This window comes from Zophobas morio, unplaced genomic scaffold, assembly GCF_036711695.1.
Source record: "Zophobas morio isolate AGI-343-1 ecotype UQ-CSIRO unplaced genomic scaffold, CSIRO_AGI_Zmor_V1 ptg000026l, whole genome shotgun sequence".
In the NCBI taxonomy this organism is placed as follows: domain Eukaryota; kingdom Metazoa; phylum Arthropoda; class Insecta; order Coleoptera; family Tenebrionidae; genus Zophobas; species Zophobas morio.
The window spans coordinates 768,720-790,759 of NW_026972131.1; the positions used below are offsets into that span (position 1 = coordinate 768,720).

General features: G+C 30.8%; 1 protein-coding gene and 2 long non-coding RNA genes across 8 annotated transcripts; 1 reads left to right on the forward strand and 2 right to left on the reverse strand.

Moving 5' to 3' along the window:
• Window positions 1-1,701: 1,701 nt before the first annotated feature.
• LOC135136109 (26S proteasome regulatory subunit 4) lies at window positions 1,702-9,707 on the forward strand. The gene is made up of 6 exons (XM_064065238.1): window positions 1,702-1,846; window positions 1,903-2,536; window positions 2,609-2,745; window positions 9,002-9,199; window positions 9,245-9,454; window positions 9,506-9,707. Exons 1-6 carry the CDS (start codon window positions 1,844-1,846, stop codon window positions 9,638-9,640), a joined length of 1,317 nt encoding a protein of 438 aa, XP_063921308.1. The 5' UTR covers window positions 1,702-1,843; the 3' UTR covers window positions 9,641-9,707.
• LOC135136110 (uncharacterized) lies at window positions 9,648-10,330 on the reverse strand. The gene is made up of 3 exons (XR_010281672.1): window positions 10,224-10,330; window positions 9,927-10,048; window positions 9,648-9,877 (listed from the first exon to the last, which is right to left on the reverse strand). It is a non-coding gene; the product is annotated as an uncharacterized LOC135136110 (long non-coding RNA).
• A 4,806-nt stretch (window positions 10,331-15,136) lies between these two features.
• LOC135136422 (uncharacterized) lies at window positions 15,137-16,377 on the reverse strand. Of its 6 annotated transcripts, none has more exons than XR_010281706.1 (5): window positions 16,136-16,376; window positions 15,992-16,080; window positions 15,770-15,943; window positions 15,601-15,713; window positions 15,138-15,559 (listed from the first exon to the last, which is right to left on the reverse strand). It is a non-coding gene; the product is annotated as an uncharacterized LOC135136422 (long non-coding RNA). The 6 variants fall into 6 exon arrangements; XR_010281704.1 differs by having other exon boundaries at window positions 15,139-15,545; XR_010281707.1 differs by having other exon boundaries at window positions 15,137-15,713; window positions 15,770-15,933; window positions 16,136-16,377.
• Window positions 16,378-22,040: the final 5,663 nt, after the last annotated feature.

The following is a 22,040-nucleotide window of genomic DNA, read 5'->3' on the forward strand; positions in this document are numbered from 1 at the left end:
GTAGATAATTCCAAATTACTTTGTTTCTTCGAGTTTTTAATTTCTCAATTCGAGATTTTTATATTTTTCGTTTTCTTAATTGATAATTTTTCAATTTTTCCGTGTTTCGATTTTTCCATTTTTTAGTTTTTCGATTTTCATTATGAAATTGTTGCATTTTTCAGTAAAATTTTTGTATTTTTCGATTTTTTAATTTGTAGATATTTTAATTTTTCGATTTTCTAATTTGCTTTTTAACGTTTCGATTTTCTGTCTGTTGAATTTTACATTTTTCGTGTTTTAGATTTTTCAATTCCTAGATTTTTAATGTATCACTTTTTCAGGTTTCAGTGTTACAAATTTTCGATTTTACAGTTTCTATCTTTTTCTCAGTTGTTCCATTTTTTAGTTCTTTTTTCGTTACCCAATTTTCAGTTTGCCAATTTTTGCAATTTTTCGATATTTCAACTTTGGTTTTTCAAATTTTAATTTTCAATTTTTCATTTCTTCAATTTGTCCAGAATTTCGTTTTTTCGATGTTACAATTTTTTTTATTTTTCCATGTTTCCTTTTTACAATTTCTTAATTTTTTAGTTTTCCGGTTTTCATTTTAAAATTTTTGAACTTTGAAATTATTATTTTTTTTTGTATTTTTGATTGTTAAATTTATGGAAGTTTGTGTTTTTTCAATTTTTCACTTTCTCGATTTTTAATTAATTAGGGTTTTCAGGTTTCAATGTTACAATTTTGCCATTTTTCAATTGTTTTTTCAATTATCCCATTGTTCAATATCTCAATTTTTTTCTGTTTTCGATTTTTAAATTTTTTGATTTTTCAATTCAATTCAAAATTTCGGTTTGAATAAATTTGTCCTTTTGTTGAACAATTAAAAAATGACAAATTACATTGTAAATGGTAATAACCCGAACGAAAAAAAATAGAAATTGGGCATTTGTTTTTTACAAACAAAGAAGAAAGGTTGGAGGAAGTCTTAAAGGCAATGTTATAATCTAGTTTTCTGAAAATTTTAAAAATGGACAGAGAGGAAAAACCAAAGAGGAGTCTCTGATTGGAAATTCGTTTGAATTTATTTAAAGATACCAAGTTCACTCTCAAAGTCTTCATGACTCAGGGGAATGAGAAATACTCTAAAGAATAAGGAACTGAATGCTGCGAATTTATGGGTTGAGCGATGAAGAGAAGACCAAGGAATGATGGATCAGCAGTGGTAGGTTAAGGTAGGTAAGTCTAAAAATGAATGGAATTTGATTTTTTTGTGTAAATTCTGTTTCAAAACTAGTCACATAATATGAACAGGTTCATGGTATAAAGAAGTCTTCTGGTACCATGATCAGGTTAAGGATATGCGTAAGGGGTAAATCTGATTCAAAATAAAAGGTTACTAATTAAGGTCAGAAGGTGTTGTGTAAATGCCTCCTTGTGTTAGAAAAAAAAATTTAGTGGTCGCTCTATTAGTTGCGCCACATGTAGGCAACCAACTATGCACTAATTACAGTTGTTTATCTGTCAAATATGCAAAGTTGGCCGCATTAGGGCGCTGATGCAAATTTTCTGCAACACCCCTATATTATATTTGATGTCAACAATTTTGAAATAAACAATATAATCACAAAACATCTTTATTAGACGACAAAACACTCATAAAAAGATTGGAACATTTGAAAGTAATGATGTTAAACACTTGGCAACACTGATGTTCAAAAAATTGACATATGTCATTCGAGGTGATGACTGTGTGTTTTCTAAAAGCAGAACATACAAAGTAATTGTTGTATTAGTGCTTTGTGAGCACAAGTAATAAAAATTATCTCTTGAGTGTAGTGAGTATTCAACACCAAATCAGATGGTAAGAAGTTTATGCCAGTTATTAACTTCAAACTTTCAAACTTAATTAATTCCAAGGGTCAAAGCCAGTCAGGTCCGGGAGGCGGCGATAAAAAAGAAGAAAAAGACAAAAAGAAAAAATATGAACCCCCAATTCCCACTCGTGTTGGAAAAAAGAAGCGCCGCACTAAAGGTCCTGATACGGCCCTAAAACTACCAGTGGTCACCCCGCATACGCGATGTCGGTTAAAATTATTAAAACTTGAACGCATCAAGGACTATTTATTAATGGAAGAAGAATTTATCCGTAACCAAGAACGCTTAAAGCCGCAAGAAGAGAAAAACGAGGAAGAAAGATCAAAGGTTGATGATCTTCGAGGCACTCCAATGTCTGTTGGAAATCTTGAAGAAATCATTGATGATAACCACGCAATTGTTTCTACATCTGTAGGCAGTGAACACTATGTTAGCATCTTATCCTTTGTAGACAAGGATCAGCTTGAGCCAGGTTGCTCAGTACTTTTAAATCATAAAGTTCACGCTGTTGTGGGGGTTCTCGGTGATGACACTGACCCCATGGTGACTGTCATGAAACTTGAAAAAGCTCCACAGGAAACATACGCTGATATTGGTGGTCTTGACACCCAAATTCAGGAAATTAAGGAATCTGTAGAACTTCCTTTGACTCATCCTGAATACTATGAAGAAATGGGTAAAATTATTTATAATTTTTAAAATTAAATTTAAAAATGAAGGCACTTGTTTTACACTTGTTTAATTGCAGGTATTAAACCACCAAAAGGTGTCATTTTATATGGTCCACCAGGTACAGGTAAAACTTTGTTGGCCAAAGCAGTGGCTAACCAGACTTCAGCAACATTTTTAAGAGTTGTTGGATCAGAGCTTATTCAAAAATATTTGGTATGTATAATAGTTCTTTATATACCTATAGAACACACTTACTTAACAAAAAAGAAAAACAACAAAAATAGAATAAAATACAGTAATAAAAAAAAATACTGAAATTCGATAGTAGAAATTGTAATTTTTTTTTATTAACACTATAAAAATTTAATTTCATTTGAACCATAACAAATCGCGTAGCTTTGTTTATCTCTACACAAAATCTTGTAACAGAGATTTTAAATAAAAGTAACTGTACTGCGTTTTTTTTTTTTGTGAAGTCTTCCATTAATGTTAAGTAAATACCAGAAAATTGGAATAACGTGGCAACGTCACATCAGAATTAAAAAACAAAAACTACTGTGGTTGTAAAGCCTAACAAATCTGATAGTTACTAGCATGGGGTAATTCCACGAAAATGTCAACCTCAGCACATTTTTTTGAAAATTGTTAAATTAATGTAAATCTTACAATTAGTGCTTCTAAAAACTTTAAATTTTACTAGCATATATTTGCTTTTACATTATCATAACACCCGCAGTAAAAATTTCTTGTTATTGAGGAATAATAAAATTGTTCAAAGAAATGATAGATATTATATCTTCTTTAACATTGCTAGAAGCAAAGTAAATATCTTGATTTACTTACAATATAAAGCTTGGTTGTAAAGAGTGCACCTGTATTGACAATAATGTACAATCAATACTTATCCCAACATCATCTTTAAAAAAATATTACACTTCTTCTGATATATGTGATAATTGGTGTAAGTAACGACAATTTTCATGTTGTTCGGAAATATTAAAAATAATTGCAAATCGGGTTACATTATCTCTTTTTCTCGTTCTCGCTCTCTATTTTCATTGTACTTTTATTGAAATTACCTTGTGATTATTATTAAAAATCGCATCGTTACTTACACGAAACAGGATAATTTTCTTTCAGTGGCTTACCTTTGAAATTAAATAATTAGTCTTGACAGCGGTCAAACTACCAGTAATTTGATTTTGCTGTGTTAATCAAAGTGTCTTTAACATCCACTGGAAGAGTAAGAAAACACCGACAAAAATTAAAGAGACTCAGAACACCTAAAATCAACCAACCGAAAATATCAGCAGGAATATGGGGCAAACATAAGCTGCACAAAGAAAAAAGACATTCCGCTAAAAAAAAAGTTAAGATACCATGAAAATAAAAAGGAGAAAAGCGAGAAAAGCAAAATGAAAACAAACAAATGGAAATTGCAAATGATGGTACAATCGCACGCAAATGTTTTGAGCCTATGGGCGGATCGTTTTTGCCTGCCCTCACCGAAGAAGGCGGTCCAAATCCTTCAAGGGCAGAACTTGTAGGTAGGCTCAAACTACAACGAAATTTCCATTTGGTAAGAAATATTTATGGCTCACACCAGTTCTCTCGAATTTGTCGGAGAAGATTTAGCAGGTAGTTGTTCCCATAAAATAATGGTCACTTTCGTTCGTGAGTAACGATGGTCCGGACATGAATTATTTTGCTTTATAACATCTTTCGACCAATTGTTCCGTATGAAAAATTTCATCACTTTTTCAAATAAAATACTCTTAAAAAAAAACGATATTGTCGTTGAGTGACATGTAACTGGCATAATAATAAAAACGTGCCATTTTTGTTAACTGATATTTTTTTCATAAATGTCGCAAAATTATTAAATTTGTCTAATCATCCCCACCAATAATGTGATGACGTCACTTCAAATTTATGCATAGGAAATGGGTTTTAAATTATATACAGTAACATAGTCCTACACATGTAGTTTATGACTCCGTGTTGAGTTTTTATTATATTTTGGAAAAAAAATCAAAATTATGAAACAATATTTTGCAATTTAATTTTGAATTTGCAAAATCGAATAATTCGAAATCTTGCAGATGTTTTAAAGTCATGATAAACATGATTTAATTAAAATATATTTGCTTATCCCCTCTAAAAAAATTATGACGTCACCTCAAAATTTTGCAGAATAAATCCTATCTTAAATGTATAAAATATGATGAGTTTTTATACTTGTGATTTATCACTGCATTAATATTTTTTAGATTTGGTTATACAGGGTGTCTCAAAAAAGTTAATGACTGAGTCAATTTATTTTATTGAAGAAATCAAGAATAGAAAAACTGAATACTTTGAAATATTGTAGATGTTTTGAAGTTTTTGTAAGCATGGTAACTTTTTCGAAAATTTGATTAATCAAATATGCGCAAAATCAAAAATCGGAAAAACTGAAATTCACTAATGCAAAAAACAGAAAATCGAAAATTCAATTAATCAAATACCTAGGTCGATCGAAAAGTGGAAATTCACAAACCTCAAAAATCAAAAACAAAAATAAAAAAAAATCGGAAATTAAAATAATCAAAATATATAAAGTAGAAAAAAATTGCAAAGCCTAAAAACTGAAACCAACAGAAAAATCGAAAAAGCAAAAAATTGGAAATCTGAATAAAGAAACTTGGAAATTCTGAAAATTGGAAAATCGAAAACCAAAAAATCGGGAAGTAACAAAATTGAAGTCCAACAGTTGAGAATGGAAAAATTGAAAAACCGAAAATTCTAAAAATCGACAATGGACAAATTGAAAATCGCAAAATTTAAATTGAAAAATTGAACATAGAAAAATCCATGAATTGAAAAATCGAAAATTCGACTACTCAAATTTTCTAAAAATCGAAAAATCATAAAACTGAAAAATTCAAAATTCTAATGATGGAAAGTCTGAAAACTGAAAATCGAAAATTCTGAAGAGCGGAAAATAGAATATCGAAAAATTTAAAAGAAAGAAAATTGAAGTCTAAAAACCGAAAAATGGAAAAATTAAAAATCAAAAGTTCGAAAAATCAAAACCGAAAAATTCAAAGATTTAAAAAGAAAATCGAAAAATAAAAAATTTGAAAATTTGAAACTCGAAAATTTGGAAAATCGAAAAGTAAAAAAATTGAAGTCTAAAAGTTGAAAAATGGAAAACTGAACAATCGAAAATTCGAAAATCAAATATCGAAAAATCGAAAAGCCGAAAAATCGAAAATTTGATAAATCAGATATGCGAAAAACAGAAAATCTGAAAATACAAAACTGGAAAATCAAAAATTTAAAAATGGAAAAACCGAAAATCGAAAATTCAATTAATCTAATACGTAGGTCGATCGAAAAACTGGAAATTCACAAATCTGAAAAATCGAAAATTTGCAAGATTGAAAAACGGAGAATAGAAAACACAAAAAACCGAAAAATGGAAAAGTCAAAAATCGAAAAATAGGAAAACCGAAAATTCGAAAATTCATAATATTGAAAACTCTAAAAGTCGACAATTCAAAAATCAAAAAATTGGAAAGTAAAATAATCGAAAAATCTAAAAGTAAACAAATTGCAAAGCCTAAAAACTGACGAACAGAAAAATCGAAAAACCGTAAAATCAAAAAGTAGAAAATCGAAAACTGGAAATTGAAAAATCGAAGATTGGAAAATCGAAAAATCGAAAATCGGAATATCGAGAATCGACAAATTAAAAAACCGAAAAATCGAAAAATTAAAAAATCGGAAATCGAAAAATGAAAAAAAAAAACGAAAATTCAAAAATCGAATAATCCGAAACTAAAATAATAGAAAAGTGGAAAAGTAAAAATTACAAAGTCTCAAAACTGACGAACAGAAAAATCGAAAAATAAAAAAAAATCGAAAAATATCTAAAAATGGAAAATCGAAAAATCGAAAATCGGAAAATGGAAAAACCGAAAAATCGAAAATTCGATGAAACATACTCAAAAAAACGAAAAGTAAAAAAATTGCAAGGCCTAAAAATTGAAAAATTAAAAAATCGGAAAAATGAAAATCGAAAAAACGACGATCGAAAAAAAATAAAAAAATCGAAAAGTGGAAAATCGGAAAGTAACAAAATTGAAATCTAAAAGCTGACGAAGGGAAAATTCTAAAAAGCAACAATCGAAAAAAGCAAAATTAAAAATTGAAAAATGGAAAATCGAAAACTCGAATATCGAGATTTTGAAAAATCGTAAAAATGATAATCGAAAAATCGAAATGCTCAAAAATCGAAAATTCGATTAATCAATATTCTAAAAATCGAAAAAACGGACACAAATCCACAAATCTGAAAAATCGAAAATCAAAATACGAAAAATTAAAAAACCGAAAAATTGAAAAACCGAAAATTCAAAAATCAAACTATCGGAAAGTAAAATAATCGAAAAATGGAAAAATAAAACAAATTGCAGAACTATAAAAACTGAAACAAACAGAAAAATCGAAAAACCACAAAAGCGGAAAAACGAAAATCGAAAAATCGTAAAATCAGAAAATGGAAAATCGAATAATCGAAAGTTGAAAAATCGATGGTCGAGAAATAAAACAACCGAAAAATCGAGAATAGAAGAATTAAAAACGTAAAATCGAGAATTCAAAAATCAAAAAAATCGGAAAGTAAAATATAATCGAAAAATGCAAAAAAATTGCAAAATCTAAAAACTGACGAACAGAAAAATCCAGAAATCTAAAAATGGAAAGACGAAAAATCGAAAATTGAAAGAATGGCAAATCAAAAAATCGAAACATCGAAAAATCAAAAAAACGAAATCTTAAAAAATCGAAAAACGAAAAAACTAAAAACTCGAATATTCAAAATACCGCAAATTTGAAAAATCAGAAAATTGGAAAGTAATAAAATCGAAAAGTTGATAGAAAAATTGAAACTGAAAAATCTAATTCGATGAAATGGTTGGTCCAAAAAACGAAAAATCGAAAATCGAAGTGATCTTTTTTTGAGACAGGCTGTATAAGTAAATTTAAAAAATATTACTGCAATGATAAATCACAGGTATAGACTCATCATATCAAATTTTACGATGACGTCATGCATTTTTTGGCGAAGATAAGCAAACACATTTTGATCGTGGCTTTGAAAGTATTCTTCGACTTTCGTTCCATTTCAAAATTTACTCTTTGTATATTTCAGTGGTCACAACGAGTTCACTAACTACGCTGAAGTATGCGAAGATTAAATTTGTCACCGAAAAGATGTCGGAAGTAATAAATTATCCTATCGGTCGAAAAACGTTCGGTCCGGTGTTACACCTCGACTCAAGAGAGACCGCAGTAAAGGATAACAAATGAAACGGATAAAATAAAGCCTCAAACATGATTGATAAACTTTAAACCAAAATTGTACACTTCAAAAAATGTCCGTGACTTATTTTAATATGAATCTTATAACTACACAATTAGACCTAATATTAGTGTGATTTTGAGCATATTCTCGATTTTATTAGAGCAGAAATAGGTTTTTTTTTTCTAATTTTATAACTTACGGAAACTAATAGCACATCACACATATTGCAAAAAAAATTGGGCTCAGGTTACAACTAATCGACAAGATTTCAAAGTATTCAGTTTTGCAATTCTTGATTTCTTCAATAAAATAAATTGACTCAGTCATTATTTTTTTTGAGTCACCCTGTATGTATAAACAAAACCAAAAAATATAAATGGAATGGTAAATCACAAGTATAGACTCATCATATTCTGAACATTTTAGATAGGGTATTTATAAAATTCAAACTAATTCAGAGTAAGAATTTGGTCAACACGTAAATTTCGTTGTAGTTTGAGCCTACCTACAAATTCTGCCCTTGGACGATTTGGACCGCCTCCTTCAGTGACGATCGGCAAAAATGATCCGCCCATAGGCTCAAAACATTTGCGTGCGATTGTACCTAATATCATCAAGTAAATAAATTGTAAATTCGGTAAATTTGAATATTTTTTCTTTTAGCACTTGATCCTTTTACTTTAATATTACATACATTGTTTATTTCAACTTACCTGCTGATATTTTCGGTTGGTTGATTTTAGGTATTCTAAGTCTCTTTAATTTTTGTCGGTGTTTTCTTACTCTTTCAGTGGATGTTAAAGACATTTTGATATTACTGAGGAAGCAGCAATTGTGAGTGAAAATTTGCCTGAATCAACTTTGGCTGTCATTTCAACTTACAATAGTTTAAAATACATGGCTGTATGAGCACAAGCAGGGATGTAAAAATTTTGCTGGCTAGCCAGTTAGCTGACATTTTCATGTTGAATACAGTGACTTGATAAATTGATGTTTACAAGTGAGGAACAAATAAAAAAACTTTTATAACTAAATAATGATAATAATATATTTAATAAAACATACATAAAATAATACACATGTTATACAAACATATGCTATTCATATTGCAAATTATAGGGTGATGGACCAAAATTGGTAAGAGAGTTGTTTAGGGTTGCAGAAGAACACGCACCTTCTATTGTGTTTATTGATGAAATAGACGCAGTGGGAACAAAAAGATATGACTCCAATTCAGGTGGAGAACGTGAAATTCAGAGAACTATGTTGGAACTACTCAATCAATTGGATGGTTTTGATTCCAGAGGAGATGTTAAGGTATGTATGATGTTATTTAGTTACAATATTATGAAATGTTTGTAGGTAATAATGGCCACTAATCGAATTGAAACTCTTGACCCAGCTTTAATTCGACCTGGCCGCATTGACAGGAAAATAGAGTTCCCATTGCCTGATGAAAAAACAAAAAAAAGAATATTTAACATTCATACATCAAGAATGACGCTTGCTGAAGATGTTAATTTACAAGAACTTATCATGGCAAAAGATGATCTATCCGGTGCTGATATCAAGGTACTTCACTTTTTAAGTTATTATTAAGTAATCTATCATTATTCTTTTTAGGCAATTTGCACTGAGGCTGGATTAATGGCTCTTCGAGAGAGAAGAATGAAAGTCATGAATGAAGATTTCAAGAAGTCTAAAGAAAGTGTGTTATATAGGAAGAAGGAAGGAACTCCTGAAGGACTTTATTTATAAACTAGTAAACTTTTTGTGTACTTTTAATTCAACTAATAAATCAATAAATAGCAGTTTTTTCAGATTCCATCCTGTAATTGTTTTAAGTTTCTATCATTTATTTCCGTTTGTTGAGCAACAACTTCAGCAATGCTTCTATTGAAAAGTTCCTTATTTTCACAAAGTTGACACCACGCTGTTTTTGCGTTCACTGGATGCTTCTCCAGATGTTCCTTTTTGTTCTGTGTTAACTCACAACTAAAACGTAAACGTATAATCATATTTTTATAAAAAAGCGAGTACATACAATAAAGATCCGTTAAATTCTCCAACTGAATACGCCGCCCGGAAACCCTCAATAAAACCCTGGTCGAAATATTCCTGGAAAGTGCTGTTTCTTCCAAAGGATAACCCATCTCCAAAACCTATCTTAAATTTTTGATTGTTACTTCAACAGATTTAACAACAAAGAAAAGATGAAACATTACGATGTAAAAAACATAACCTATACAACAGCATAAAATGTTTTTGTAAATAATCTGACGCGACGATATTACTACGTTTACCTATTGTTCATTTGTTCCAAATTTTTGTCAACACTTACAGTTTTTATATTATTTTCGACATTTTGCCAGGTTTTTTGAATTTCTTTCAAATCATGCAAATGATTTCTCTTGACAGATACTGTATCTGCATCCATTATTGTTGCGCGGCGACTCAGAACTACCAACCAAGCAAAAAAATATAATCTTTTTCTGCATTCAAATTTAAGTTGGCGACATTGAATAGGTGGATTTCGCGGCACCACATTTAAAATATCAAAAACCAAGATTGATTGCGCCCAAAAGTGATACAGTTAAGGCTCCGCCACACAGTCATTAAAAGATGCCAAAACAAGGCAAAACGCCAACCCATTTTGCGCCTTTATTTTAACAGTTGAAGAGCAGGGCGATACATGTGCGTGCTAATGACATAAAAATCTTTAAGGAAGCGTCTTGTATTTTTTTAAAAACGTAGCAGTTTTTAAAATAAAAAATAAAGTGCGTAAAACCCCAGCGGATTTTTAGCGAAAACTATAACTCGGTGTGCTTTTAAAAAATATCGAGGTGATAGAGAATTTTTTTCTACTTTAGGCGCCATTCTTCGTTTTCTGTTAAAATTTTACTTCTTTTAGTTATTGTAAAAAAACTGCAAAGCATTTTGGGCTAATTTTGGTAAGTTAGGCAACCCAAAATATTAGCTGAGTCGGTAAGCTGTAATTTACGGCCCACACAATAGAGCACCTTTTAAATACCTTAAGCTTATTTGACCACCCTTTGAAGTACCTGACAATAGCATTAAGAAGGATATATATATCTTTTAGTTATATGCACTGGACCCTGTTATACTTGATACATACCTATAGTTGTGGTTCGGGTTCAAACTAGGTAATTGTAATAACTGCATTTATTGAACAATAAATTAATGATTTTATTTTTAACAGCTCTTTAATATTTTTACTGCAAGCCGCATATGAACATTTAATCTCTGCAATTGAATTAGAATTTATTAACCCATCTGGAGAAGCTCCTAAAAATTGTTTTCAAATTTGTTAGAGCTTCAAATTTTTCTTTGGCCTTTTCTTCATTGTCAATAGCAAATTGTATAGACTTGCGCAATTTTTTCATAAAGTTTTATCGGAATGCACAATACTTTTAACGGTATTTGCGATGTTAATTCCGTCTCTCATTTTGTCCTTTCTTTACTCCATTTCCTACACATTCGCTGACCACAAGTACCTTTTTCAATAGCATTTACGTTACTCTGTGACAGCTTTATTAATAAATCCGATTTTTTTCTTTCATACACTTCGTTTTCGTTTGTTCATCGTTGACGATATTATTTTTACCGGAATCCAGACTTCGGATACGCAATTTTTTAATAGAGGTTTTAGTTTTATTAATCGTTTTTGTTTTTTTCAATTTTTGTTCCACAAACGCCTTCGTATACTCACATTGGCCTCCCCAATTTTTTTTTTTTTGAATATCGGAATTAGGAACGTACCCTTATTATTATAACTTATTGCCGCATCACCCTTGATACGATCCTCGTGCAGAAAAACTTAAAAATTTATTCTTTTTCCTCCTACAAATTTATTAACGACAGAATTGTAGCATTCCACAGCATTGTTCTCAATATCAAAAAGTAAACTAGATGACAAAGTTGCAATTCTATTTAAAACTTGTTTGTAAGGTTCGTATAAAACACCATTTGCGAAAGTAGAAAATAAAATATCATTTGACTGTCCACTTTTATAACAAAAATAACTTGCACATTGTTCGTGATTGCCAAATATATGCTGGAAAAGAAGGAAGAGGCTCATTTTTGCTAAATTTAATAGCACTTATAATTGCTGTTCTAAATTTTAGAATACTATTTTTAAAAACATTTTTAATAGTGATACCTGCTTTCGTTGTTTTAACTATTTCTCTAATTTTGGAACAATACTTACGAAGTATGTGATTTCTACATTCAATTTTTTCTATAAAATAATATGCATCATTTGGTTTTGCAGCCCAAACTTTTTTTAATACGCTACTATCCTCGTCGCCTATAATTCTCCTAAAAAGTATCTAAAGTAAATCCCTCTAAGATAATTGAAGCTTCCATGGACATAGATGTTTGCTCCCCGTTTTTAAAACAGGTATGTGTTGGAATTTCTTTTTTCTGTTTCATATAGATTTTACAGAAACTACAAAGTTTGTTTTTGACTCCTACATAAAGTATTTTTTTAGTTCTGGCACCAATTATACGTCCTACCCCAGACAGTGCATTGTAACGGTAGTATATGGGACGCAATCATTATCTACCTCCCTCGCCTTCACAGCTAATCGGTACTCTTCTTTACCTGCGTTTTGGTTTGTTCTTCGAAAAGTGCTTCGATGCTTTTTAGAACTCTAGCCTCGGCTTTACGATATGTCGCCTAGGGTTTTTGAGGGATATCTAGAGCTGAACAAAATTCTGAAATTTGAGAATAACCTACGACCGTTGATCTAACTCCACAAATAGCTGCATAATTGACTTTGTATACATATATGGTTTTCAGGTTCTGTACAAAAATTACCAAATATTCCGTACATATTACATTTGTAGTAGAAAACACTTTTTAAACCATAACAATTTTCATGAGTTATTTCAATATTATCTAAAATACAACCCAACATAATATGACTGATTGATTTCAGTGTTGTTAATAAGTGGCCTATGTCAACAATTCTATGTCCAGTACTAATTTCTCGACGTGTCATGACCTCTAGAGTACGAAAAAAGTGGTCTCCCGTTTCCGTATGTCTGTCTGTCTGTCTGTTTATCTGGCTATCTGTCTGTCTGGAGTCTGTATCGATTTTTTCTTAGACAAGTGTTCTTCGAAACTACTGGATCGATTATTGCCATATTTTGTATGTATATTAGAAATATCATGTAGATGGTTAAACGCTAACTAAAATTTGGCAAATCATCTCCACCACCAATGGGATGACGTCATCTCCAAAATTTATAATACAAAGTTTTTTAAATTTGATAAAATTAGATACTCCTGCACTTGTGGTGTGTAAATCCGTGTAGAATTTTCACTCTAGACATCTAGAATTTTTGGACAAAATTTTAACATATCCGGGTTCTCATAAAAAAAATTAAATTCGCATAATCAAATTCTATAATTTTTCGAAAAAGCTGGGTTTGTTTTATTGTATTGCAGAGGCGAGAGAAGTTCTGTTGAAATAACCTTCCGCCAATTTGCTTCATTCAAAATACATTCCGAGAGGTAACTAGGTATGTACCTACCTAAATTTCTAAGATTTCGGGTTGAAAAATTCCAAGATTACTAAGAAATACTCACAATAACGAACCTTCGTACCTACAATAAAATATTCTTGGAAATTTAATTTTACTTTTCTACCTACTTACAGAATATGCCCAACACGTACGAATTTTTATGGAAACAGGAATTTAAAAATAAGAGGAAGAATTATGGTCGGAATTATATATATGAACAAGCATTTTTTTGTTGTGTGTATTGCGAGTAAAGATCTCAACAGTCTCTGACAATGATTTTATTAATTTATTTTAAAACACACATTTGGCTTTTTTCTTTTCTTATGACAGTAAATTAGGTTAAACCGCATATCAAAAATTCTCTTTCAAGGGACTTTATGCTAAAAAAAGGTAGGAGGTGCTATTTAAAAAATTATCGATGACGTCATACACCTGTCAAATATCGCTCAAAACTTTTGAAACTAATATTACAAAATGGCAATTTTTATATACCAGTAGACGTGTTTTTGCGTTTTTACTTCTCGAACGTAAGCTAAGAAATATTGTTTGTTTTCTTTCATAGTAGATAAATATTTTAGTTCCTTACTCTGCTCTACCTGCAAGCTGGGATACACTTCCCCCGCTGACAATAGCAGTAATATAGTATAGGAGCTAGCAACGTTTTCGAGAAAGAATTTCAGGTCAGCTGATTCTTTGATATTTTGTTCGCCTTCCTCTATCGGGTAGACCCTAGCCCATCTGGCTGGCCGTGGCGGTTGCGTTTATTAGTGCGCATCCTACCTGTACAGGTAAAAATCCCAGATTTTGAAAGCATTTTAAGAAGTTTAATTTTTAATTTCTTGTTTTCAGATAGGTTTATTAAACACAATTATTTTATTGCCAGACACTTTTATCGTTGCAAACTACATGCCATACGCATTTTTTTTTTTTATCAAATTTTCAAACCATTTTAGTATGTCTGTCATTTTAATATTATGTTCCTTTAGTACTCAAAAACCTAAAATTAATTTGCCAGACATTAATTCGATTGCTAAACCTTGAAAAAGAACGACATTAGTATCGTTGATGGTTTTTTCATCTTGCACACCATGAAAGATGTACCACAAATCTTCGATGCTATCTCTAAAAAGTTTCTTTCTTCGATCTCCCAGATGAAATCTGATCGTATTGATGTGATTTTTGACCAGTACTTTTCAACTTCAATTAAAGATTTTGAACGTTCACGGCGAGAAGAGTCAACTACCCCTGTATCAATTGGTCCTAATCAAATTCGGCCACACAATTTCTCAGTAGAACTGAAGAACATCGAATTTAAAATAGCTCTAGTTAACTTTTTTATTGATCACTGGGATGGTGAAGACATGGTACCTTTCATTGGTGAAAAAATCATTTATGTCAGTTTCAACAAATGTTATTCATATAAAGTGTTGAATAACAAAGTCGTACGGAGCGTTGAAGAATCTTTATCATGTGAAGAACATGAAGAAGCTGATTCTCGCATTATTTATCATATCCCCAGTAACATTTTATATGTAATCAATATTGAAGTTCTAACATTTAAATAATATGGGTAACGACAGATTTTTTTTTTAAAAATCAATATTGGTTTTAAATATTGAATATATATTTATTTTCAATGTTTAATACTTATTTAGTTCAGAACATTTAATAAATGTTCTTCATATGAAAGGGGGTATGGATATAAAAAAAACTTGTATGGAATACAATATAAAATTTATTAAACACAAAAATATATTGTCACTGGAAATAACAGTGTATTTGAAACGTTGCGGCAATATTTATACATTTAAAAATTATATGTCCTAGAACCAATTCGTTGAAAATTTGTACCGGGTGATTGTTTTTTAATTTTTGCTGTAGTTACCCATGACACTTATGTCAGCAGTGAAACTGAAACTGCTGGCATAAGCTTCATGGGCAACCAGAGCATAAATTTAAAAAATCACCTGATGTGAAACACAATATAAATTTTTTAAACATAAAAATACACTGCCAACTTACAATGAAATAAAAATACATTGTCAATGGAAATAACAATGTTCTGCTACATTTCAATCGTTATACAGAAATATTTATTTAATAATTATTTGCTCTATAACCAATTCACTGAAAAGCGATATAATTAATTAAAATAAAAAAAATCATACCTCATGTTTTTTTCGATGAGAATTCATTCTTGCTTTTGTCTGCGCTTAATGAGGTCCTACCATTTTTTAAATTTCAGCAGTTGTGGCGTTTTTGTGACGTTTCCGTGTGGTACCTACAATTAAATTAACTTACAAATTTCGTAATTTTTAAGAAATCACATAACTTTACATATTGTAGCCTTGTTAATTGTGAGTTCACTAAAAGAGAGCTTATTTTTTCCTTGCCCTGAAAACTTGAAAGCAATTTGGTTCATTATTAATAATTTCTTCAAAATTGCATAGGTACATGTTTTTTACATCTTCTCTTCCTGGCAAATAAACATTATTATCAGTCTGAAACTAACTAGTTTATAAATACTAGGAGTTAATAATAAGAATAATAAATGCTTACCAATTCATTCAATTTCTGCGTATCTCCCGCAATTTCTAACTGGATTTCTTCTTTTTTTTGGTTGCGCCCGGACATTCATCATTTTATCTCTACATTCATAATGTGCTTATATTCAGAAATATTAAACCTCTTAAATATACTTACGTGTTGAGAAACTGCATTTTCTGCATTGCTTGCAGAAGTGAGGTTATGTAGGGTTAGTACTGTTTTCTTGACAAAACGGTATTTATTGCACTATTCTGAATTTATCGCAGTACCGATAATCACAATTCACAATAGGACAAACACCATGAACTTACACAAAATACTTTTTGAACCACCAACAATAACAGAAAATATGTATATGTTGCACATTGCGCAAACGCGTTCCAGCAGAGCAAGCGCAAATTTAAGTAAGTTTTATAAAAATGATGAATAAAATTATTATTTTTTGTTCGCAAAAATAAAAAAATATTAATTTTTAATGAGCAATTAATAGTGTGCAACACGATATTTCGAATAGTGTCAATTTCACAATAGCTGGTATTTTTTCAAATCAATTTTTAATGTTGCTCCAATAAAAACCGTATGACATAAATTACCTACAAGTTGTCCCAACATGGTACTTTTTTTTTTCATTTTTGTTGTTCGGTATCTTGATAAAAAGACATTTCATAAATATGTAATATATGTTGAAATTCATATATAAATTTATAAATATAAAATGAATATTATATAAATATTTGTAATATCTAGTCAACATTTAATTATTATATCAATCTTGTATAAATATTAGAAAAATATTGCTTGCTACTGGGGATATGCCAAATCGATTTTGACGCAGACGTCGTTATACGCTGTTCTGACTCTGATATTTTGATTATACTACTGGGTAATATGGATCATCTGAAGGCATTTTTAAGAATTTGGATCAACATTGGTGTAGGAAATCATCAGCGATACATCAACGTTAATGAGTTATATCGAATCCTTGGCGATTCTTTGTCTAAAGCTTTACCATGCTTCCACGCAATCACTGGGTGTGATTACATGCCGGCATTTTCAGAAAAGGAAAAGTTAGGCCTTTCAAAGTTTTGGAAAAATCTAAAGAATTTCAATCAGCTTTTGGAAACATTACTATGGATGATGACGAAGAATTACTTGAAAGAATTTTTGTAATCCTTGAGAAATTTGTTTGCCAAATTTATGGAGCAAAAAATTCGTCGGATGTCAATAGTGTTCGATTTAATTTATTCTCAAGTACTTTTCAATCAAAAAATTCTAATGAAAATTTTGAGAAAAAATTTCGGAATTTTGACTCATCGAGTTTGCCATCCTGTAAAGCAGAATTGTATCCAGAGTTGCCAGATGTGGCTACTTTTCGCCAAACCGGCTACTTATTTGTTAGCTCTGGCGTCTAAAATTTCCAACTGGCGACTGGCTACTAAATCCGGCGACTCGGATCAGAAAATCACAGCTTTGATGAATATTATTGTGAATTTTATTTGTGCAATCCCGCACGCAACAGTGCACTATGGGTAGCAGTCATCAGTATTGCCACTTCTACCGAATTTTCGGTAGATCTACCGATTTTGGGCTCTGTCTACCGATTTACCGATTGACACACCAAATCTACCGAAAAGTCTACGATAATTTAAGAAATTTTTATTTTTAATGCATTTATAAATTTTCAATATTTTTTTTTATAATCTCATTTCTTAATATTTTTTCAATATAAATTTAGTTCTGCGGATTTGTTTAGCTCCCTCTATTACGCACTAGCGCCAAATATCTACTCTTTTTAAACGCGTAATAATTAAGAGGGGATTTTTTTAACTAGTTGGACAAAATTCGGTATATCCCCGAAACAGTTCAGCACCCGAGTTTATAAGGGGAACATTATAGTTTTATTGTTTTTATTTTTAACTAAATGTTCCTACTACCTTTAGCATGTTACCTATATATTTTTTTAAATGATCTATCTTAATATTTTGTTTTTTGTTTTATATTTATTTCTTTTTAATAACAAAATATTTCTACCTTCTTCATTACCAAAATATATATGACAAAAAAAAATCGTATTTTTTATGTGTAATACCTTTTCTATCACAAAAAACCGATCTACCGAAATTTACCGAAAATTATTGAAGGAATCTACCGATAGCAAGCAAAACGGCGTGGCAACCCTGGCAGTCATTCAGTGCCGTTCTGCCGCTGCCTGCGTAAATGCTTATTATAATGTGTACAACAATGTGAAATGTCAGTTGTCAGTTGTTAAACAAATCAAAAATTTTAAGGAAGCGTTGGTTGTTGCATCAATATTCCAATTATTAACACGACATTATACATAATATCCGTTCGCAAAACTCCCGCACTGTCAGTGTCAGATTTGGAAAAAATGACCTGAGTGTACTCAGTGGTGAGATGCGAAAAACCTGTACAATATGTTGCAAAATTGCAATCTAGTGACAAATTAGTGACTAAAAATAACTTGTCAAATAAAAATGTCAAAAGCACATTAACTGAAGATTTTTATCAATTCAAGTAAAGAAAGAGTATGACACACGAACGACAACGAAAGCTTTTTAAGGTTTATGTTTATTTTATTTGTGATTTTATTTGTTTTTGATATTTTTTTATTTTTTGATGTTCGTATTTTTTAAATACATTTTTTGTATTTTTCGATGTTCGTATTTTTTAAATAAAAAGACAACTTGAAAATGAATACCTTTTTTCACAAAGATTTCAGATCCCAATAAGCGGCTCATTTAATTGCCGAGGATACCTCAGGATAAAGCCAAATTCCGAACTACTATTGGCCGATATCTGAAATGTTGCTCAAATCAATTTGAAAAAAAAACACTTGTTTTTACTTTGTTACTGTTGAAAAATTTTAGTAAGTGGCGACATCTGGCGACAAAGTGGCAACACATTGGCTACATAAGATTCTGAAAATCTGGCAACCCTGATTGTATCAACATTTATTGAGGGTCCGCTACGTGACTAAGCTTTGGAGAAATGCTCACTTGAAACATCCAACCTCTCTATCTCCAGTTGCTTCCGGTTGGACCATGAAAGATGATAAGTATGATTTTGTCTGGTTCCTGGGAGAGCAATTACCATCATCAATTGCAGATATTATCATTCAAAGTAAGCAAGTAATAAGTAAAATATGATATAAGAAACAAAAGAATTGTACTAACATGAGCTTTTTCTTTGTTGCAGATGATAGATTATTAACGGTAAAAATATTCTGCTCAGTATAATATTTTATCGACAAGTTACCTTTACCGATATATGTATTATACAATTGTTCATTTGAAAATATAATTGTCATATAACAAATTTTTTGTTACAGTAACTAATTTTAACGATATGTTTTTATCATGGAAGTTATGTATATTATTCATTTTGTTCAGTAAATAAAAATATTGTCCTGTAAAAATAAGGAAAGCTTAGTTAATAATGTTGGATGTACAGTAGAAATCATAGACGTTCAGTAGAAATGGAACAGGTTCGTTAGAAAATTATGGTGTTCTTTATAGTTAACACCCACATGATACATAACCTCATTATTATTTTAGAATATGCATGTTAATCTTTATTATATAGAATCATTTATTTGTTATTAGTGAAACAATGAAGACTGTTTATTATTATTATTTTACTGTTTATTGTTATTTTTTTTAGTACGTATAGGCCTTTGTTTTATTTTTCCAATAAAAATATTTGTTAAAAATATTGTTTCCTACCTATTATTACAATTACCCGTATGTACTTATAGATTACTATTTTTTACTAAACAGGAGTATTCATTATAACGTACCATCGCCAATTAGGTCCATGGTAGAAGGAGACATGGTATAGGCTATATCATGTCTCCTTCTACTATGAGTTAGGTCAACCAGACACTCTGGCATTTCTACTGAACATCTATTATTTTTACTAAACACAGCACAATTAAATACTTGCACATTGTACTGGTCACGTTTTATTTTAATACTTACAATTTCTACTGAAGAAACTTATTAATGTACTTAACAAACTATTTAAGTTACCTTAAAAAAATGCATTTTATACTTATCATTTAATTACAAGCCGATTATTAAGAGACGATAACAATGCCGATGACGATGATATCAATCCTTCCGATAATGAGAGCGACGATGATGACGAATATGAAGATGCATCCTTTCTTTGTAATGCGATTATGGATTAAAAAATTAAAAACTGTCAATAAATTTGAATATTTAATATTTATGATTTGTAATTTGTGTGTGTTACCTGAGCATTTTAAATAAAAAATTTAATTTTTTAACCTTCAATAATACATTCTAATTTTCTCTTATCTAACTAAATTATATTCTAATTTTAGTTTCTTCTTTATGTTTCATTTTTTTATCGGAATTTGTAGGTTTGTAATGATTTTCCGTCTCCTTCTCAGCTATATATCCTGCAAGTGTCTCTCTCTGACTACTGGCTTCAGGCGGGAGTATATTTCTCAAGTTTGTCGTTCTTTTTCAAGATTTAGCAATCGAATTAATGTCTGGCAAATTAATTTTAGGTTTTTGAGTACTAAAGGAACATAATATTAAAATGACAGACATACTAAAATGGTTTGAAAATTTTATAAAAAAAAAAAAAAAATGCGTATGGCATGTAGTTTGCAACGATAAAAGTGTCTGGCAATAAAATAATTGTGTTTAATAAACCTATCTGAAAACAAGAAATTAAAAATTAAGCTTCTTAAAATGCTTTCAAAATCTGGGATTTTTACCTGTACAGGTAGGATGCGCACTAATAAACGCAACTGCCACGGCCAGCCAGATGGGCTAGGGTCTACCCGATAGAGGAAGGAGAACAAAATATCAAAGAATCAGCTGACCTGAAATTCTTGTTTTCTCGACGTTGCTAGCTCCCGGACTAATAAAACTAGTTAAGTATTGTAAACGAAGTGAACGATTTTAACCCTTAGAGATGAGTGGCAGCTGTCATAACGAGCATTGATTAAATACATATAGATAGACCCATGCTATTGTTTGGAGCGAACAGGCCAACGGCCGGCGAACAAGAGATGGCGCACCAACAGTCGGCCGTCAAACGCCGGCGAAAAGCTTGGACACCAATCGCGCGCGTAGATAACCCAAATCGCAGCAACAATACATTTAATAAAGCTACCACTCGACAGAGGACGACGAAAACAATGTGTAAAAATCTCATAGTAACCATTTATATAATTTGCAACGTTGCCAGATGAGCCTAGCACAACTTTGCCGTTATTTCTAGTCGATTAGATTTTATTTCGTTTAAAAGTTTCTGGTGAATAAATGGAATTATTATAATGAATAAACAATACAAACAAATTATTACTTGTTATTTTAAATACTTGTTAGTGTTGATGAAAACATAAATGGTAATTAAAGTTATTCTAAATACGGTCCGGTCCGGTAGCTCAAATTTTACAGTACGAGTGATATGTTTCAGGACGAGTAGGTAGCCGAGTCTTTAATTTCGAAACGAGTACTGCGAAAAGAGTTACCGGACGTATGTTGTTATGTATTTTATTTCATACTGTCAACATACTTTTTTATTCGATAAAATTATTATTATTTTGAGAAAAAATCCAAATCGAGTCACTTTTTCTGACATCGTTAGCAACCGCTCTTTGGTAAATGTTTTAATTTGTTTATTCGTGCAAATCAGCATCATATGTTTAAACACACAGTACTTATAACACTTTACAGGACTTATTGTTTTGTATAATCCGACTCGATGGACGAATGTTTTGTGCAATCCGTCTCGAAGGACCAATGTTTGTGCAACTCGGCTCGTCCTACCAGTATTTTTTGTAATCTGGTTGATACGACAATGTGATACCGAATTGTACTTTGATATTGCTCCAAGGACCTTTGTTTTCTTGCGTGCGAGATAATAGACAGCGTTCGGTTTCGATGTTTCATACAGGACGGTTACAGAAGTACTAAATTTACATTTGTATTTACAATAACAGGTAAAGCAAAAGAGACCCAAAAGGGTCAGTGGCCGCTTCCGGAAATGGAACACTTGTCCT